The following is a 4,644-nucleotide window of genomic DNA, read 5'->3' as shown; positions in this document are numbered from 1 at the left end:
AACAATCCTGAACAATAAAAGAACTTCTCCTGGAGGTATCACCATTCCTGCTTTCATGCTATACTACAGATAGTATATATATATAAATTATATAAATATAAATAAAATCCTCATGGTATTGTCATTAAAACAGACATGTTGATCACTGGAATCTAATTGAAGCCCCAGACAGAAAGCCACACACCAACATATCTAATTTTTGATAAAGAAGACAGACATATACACTGGGAAAAAAGGGAGCATCTTCAACAAATGTGCTGGTCAAACTGGATGTTGACTTGTAGAAGAATGCAATAGATCCATACTTATCACCATGCAAAACTTGAGCCCAAGTGGATCAAAGACCTCAACATAAAACCAGATACACTTAACCTGATAGAAGAGAAAGTGGAGAATAGCCTTGAACACATTGGCACAGGAGACAGCTTCCTGAACAGAAAACCAATTTTCCAGGCAATAAGATCAACAAATAATAAACGGGACCTCATGAAACTGAAATTCTGTAAGGCAAAGGACACTGTCAATAGGACAAAGTGGAAGCCTACAGAATAGGAAAATATTTTTACCAACTCCATATCTGACCCAAAATATATAAAGAACTCAAGAAACTTCATAAATAATCCAGTTAAAAAAATGAAAAACAGCCAGGCGGTGGTGGCGCACGCCTTTAATCCCAGCACTCGGGAGGCAGAGGCAGGCGGATCTCTGTGAGTTCGAGGCCAGCCTGGGCTACCAAGTGAGTTCCAGGAAAAAGGCGCAAAGCTACACAGAGAAACCCTGTCTCGAAAAAAAACCAAAAAAAAAAAAAAAAAAAATGAAAAACAGATCTAAATAGAGAATTCTCAATAGAAGAATCTCAAATGGCTGAGCACTTAAATGTTCAACATCCTTAGCCATCATAGAATGCAAATCAAAATGACTTTGAGATTCCATATTACACTTGCCACAATGGCTAAGATCAATAACGCAAGTGATAGTTCATGCTGGTAAGGATGTTGAGCAAGGAGAACACTCCTCCACTGCTGGTGGGAGTGTAAACTTGCACAACTACTATGGAAATCAATATGGGGATTCTTCAGAAAGTTGAGAATCAATCTACATCAAGACCCAGCTTGTAGCCAGGCAAGGCTTCCATTGGTGGGACTGGGTTGTGTTCAGTTGAGTTGCTGGCCAAGGGGGTCCCATGGAAATTCCCAAATAACCTAGGTTGTTACCAAGACAAAAGGATGTTCTCTGTAAACTCACATTGGGCCCTGTTGCTGAGGACAACACCCACGGGACTCATTGAACATGAAGAAGTTGAGCTGGTGCCTATATGAAGCTTTTACCCAGTGTTCTAGTCTCTTTGTTGAGGGAAGGCACTCTGCAGGCTACCGAAATAGAAACATGGACATCAACCTAGCAACAAAATCTTTGACCTACAATCTGTCTGACTTGCACAAAATGCTAGGGCAATGATGGCACAGAACTTGTAGGGGAAGTCAACCAATATCTGATTTGACCTAAGGCCCACTCTATGAGAAGGAATCCACACTCAACACTTCTTGGGCCACCAAGAACTAGAGACTAGATAGCCCAGAGACCTGGGATAAAACCAAGCACTGCTGGTCTAAAACAAACAAACAAACAAACAAAAAAAATCAATAAAGTGATTCCTAATGATATTCTGCTATACTCTGCTATATATTGGTGTCTTATCTAGTCATCATCAGAGAGACTTCCTCCAGCAGCAGATGGGAGCAGATGCAGAGACCCACTGCTAGACATTATGAGGAGACAGAGTCTAAGTTGGAGGTCTTCATCAAATCCCTCCCCTCAGAGCTCAGGGAATCCTGTGCAAAAGAAGGTGGAAAGAGTGTAAGAGTCAGAGGAGACAGAGGACATCAGAACAAGGCCTTCTGAACCAGCTAAGCAGAGACTGAGATGGTAAGCAAAGGCCTTCATGGGTCTGCACCAGGTCCCGTGCTTTGTTATTGCTATTACCTTTGTAGATTTAGTGGGACTCCTGACTGAAAACAAGTGGGTCTCTGACTCTTGTGCCTGCCCTTGAGACTCTTTCCCCTTGTTGGGTTGCTGTGTCCAACTTTGATAAGATAGTTTCTTCTTCATCTTATTGTATTTATTTTGTCATGTTTGGTTTTTGTATCTTAAAAGACTTTTCTAATGAGAGACAGAAAGGGAGTGGATCCAAAGCAGAGGGGAGGTGGGGGAAGAACTGGGAGTAATGGAGGGAGGGAAACTATAGTTAGGATATATTGTATCAGAACAGAATCTATTTTCAATAAAACAAACAAAAAAAATAGGAAAAATGCCATCTCTTAAGAACAATATATTTAACACAGTCACAAAACTCCAAATGAAACATTAGTCATTTTACTTGTTTTTAAACTTCTTTGTACAACACAAAAGGATGGTGTTGGAATTACATGCTTTAATGAGATTGACATGAAAGAGGGGTTAAAAGAAATTGAGGGGCTCATTAAACCAGTACCACACCAGACCTCTTTAAATCCCCAGTCCACCCCACAGAGACATGTGGGTGTCCTCTATATCAGCACAGGGAATTTCCCGTCTCCACATTTGTTTCTCGGGGCAACATTTCAACAAATAGTTTAAATATTTAGAGGCATGTTATGTAGAGCTAGTACAATACATTCGTATAAAGCCCAAGCAGAGCACGGACTTGACTGCAATCCCAGTCCTTGTGCAGGAGGCAGAGGCAGAGGGAGAAGGGTCAGTGGTTCAGAGTTTATTCTCAGCTACATAATAAGTCCTGGCTACACAAAACCCTGTCTAACAAAACAACAACAACAACAAAACTGAAAACCAAAATTAACACTATGTAATCAACCAAAAGTCCAGGTCACCTGTTGAATATTTAAAGAAGGTACGAAGAGTAGATGACTTGAAGGGTGGAAGGGAACCAGTGTAGGATTTTGTTTCTTTCACTTCACTCTGATTATAGCACAAGATGTGCCCAAAATAATGACCAATGCCAGGAAATGTGATAAAATCCCATCAGTTACAAGAGGGGCTGCAACACTGATGTTTGTGAAAGGTAATGCAATGTGGAGAAATAGTTATGCTAGAAAGGGACACACAAGTAAAACGTAAATTTAAAAAAGTATGACGTTAATGACCTGAAGTCCAGACTATAAGAAAGGATATGTACATTTATTTAACTGTAACATATTGCAGGATATTCTACAAACCCACAGTTATGGGCAGCTGGCCTGAAGATGCCCTTTCTAACCACATGAAAAGTATACTCAAATCCTGCTGATAAATATACCATGGAATGCCATGGATTCATTGAAAGGAAAAGAAAAAAGACGCAGACCTGGCAACAATTTATTTACCTTTAATACTAGCATTAAACAGGAGCACAGCTGCTTTCTGTGGAGATAAATTACCGCCATTATTTCAGTAGCTGTGGAAAGTCAATCCTGGTTTACAAACAGAAGCAAAATAGTACTGCAAACTGAATGGACTAAGAAAAAGGACAAGCCTTAAACAATTAGAAAAAATACTTTCCATAAAACGACTCCCTCTATGATGTTTGCTTTGTGCATTTAAGTTAGCTTTCCTCTACCCCAACCAAAGAGGCTAACCCTCCTGATACTGTCTACCAGAGCATCCGTTGGTTTGTTCATCAATACCGTCAGAAGCTGAGTTTTTCAGTGATTTTCTTTGGCTGCCTTTTCTGATCACTGATTTTCAATGCGTTCTTGGCTAAGCCGTTCCAGGTCTTTCTTCACGTTGGGGTGGTCTTCCAAATCTTCGTAGAGTGAGGAGACAATGTCCAGTCTTTTGTAGTTCTCGGGGCTGACTAGGCTTCGCACAACTTGAAGGCACCGCTCTTTCAGCGTGTATACTGGCAGTGTGATGTTGGCAAAGGCAGGCCGCCCGTCAACACTGAGAGATGGCACAAATAACTCAGTTTGGTTAACCAGGAGTCTGTCGTTTGTCCTGGCGTCCCTGAAGAGCCAAGGGTGACCTCGGTAGCTGTTGATTCGGAGGCTGGCTCCTGGCAGCAGCGTCTGGAAGGGCTGTGGTTCGCCTTGGAAGTAGAGCGACAGGGGCTGCGCCACGCGCGGGTCGCGCGGGTTTACCCTCACTGAGCGCAGCTCGGGTGGCGCCCGCCCTGCAGCCATGGGTTTCCTGAGGTCTTCCGGGTCCAGCTTCAAGGCGAAGTCAGCTCTAGAATCCCACAGCCCAGGACTCCCCAGAGGAGGACTCAGCAGCCGCCGCCACAGTGCATCCGAAGTTCTTCACGCTCTACTCTTTGTTGCCCTGACCGGTTCTTCGGGTCCCTGCCCATCGCTCCAGGAAGCATGGGCTGGGAAGGTGCAGGTCACTCTGCCTACTGGCTTTCAGTTAGGTAGATTTAATCTTAGAGGTGACTTGGGACCTTGCCAGAACACACAGAGAGAACTTAGCGCTCTCTCTCTCTCTCTCTCTCTCTCTCTCTCTCTCTCTCTCTCTCTCTCTCTCTCTCTCTCTCTCTCTCTCATAACTGCTGTGGATAAAAAAAATTACTCATTTGAACAAATACGTATTCAGTACTTGACATTCCCCCCCCCCCCCCCCCGGCAACATTGGGACCTGCCAGAAACCATCGACAGCACTCCTTTTGTCTAGTAT

At 43.1% G+C, this 4,644-nt stretch overlaps 1 protein-coding gene across 1 annotated transcript; it reads right to left on the bottom strand.

Moving 5' to 3' along the window:
* Positions 1-2,421: 2,421 nt before the first annotated feature.
* LOC119086770 (von Hippel-Lindau disease tumor suppressor-like) lies at positions 2,422-4,271 on the bottom strand. The gene has a single exon (XM_037199895.1). The coding sequence runs from the start codon at positions 4,152-4,154 to the stop codon at positions 3,708-3,710; it is 447 nt and encodes a 148-aa protein (XP_037055790.1). The 5' UTR covers positions 4,155-4,271; the 3' UTR covers positions 2,422-3,707.
* Positions 4,272-4,644: the final 373 nt, after the last annotated feature.

Source organism: Peromyscus leucopus, chromosome 16_21 (assembly GCF_004664715.2).
Source record: "Peromyscus leucopus breed LL Stock chromosome 16_21, UCI_PerLeu_2.1, whole genome shotgun sequence".
NCBI classification, from domain to species: Eukaryota; Metazoa; Chordata; class Mammalia; order Rodentia; family Cricetidae; genus Peromyscus; species Peromyscus leucopus.
The sequence above is the reverse complement of the archived record's forward strand: the minus strand, read 5'-3'. Positions and strand labels throughout refer to the sequence as shown.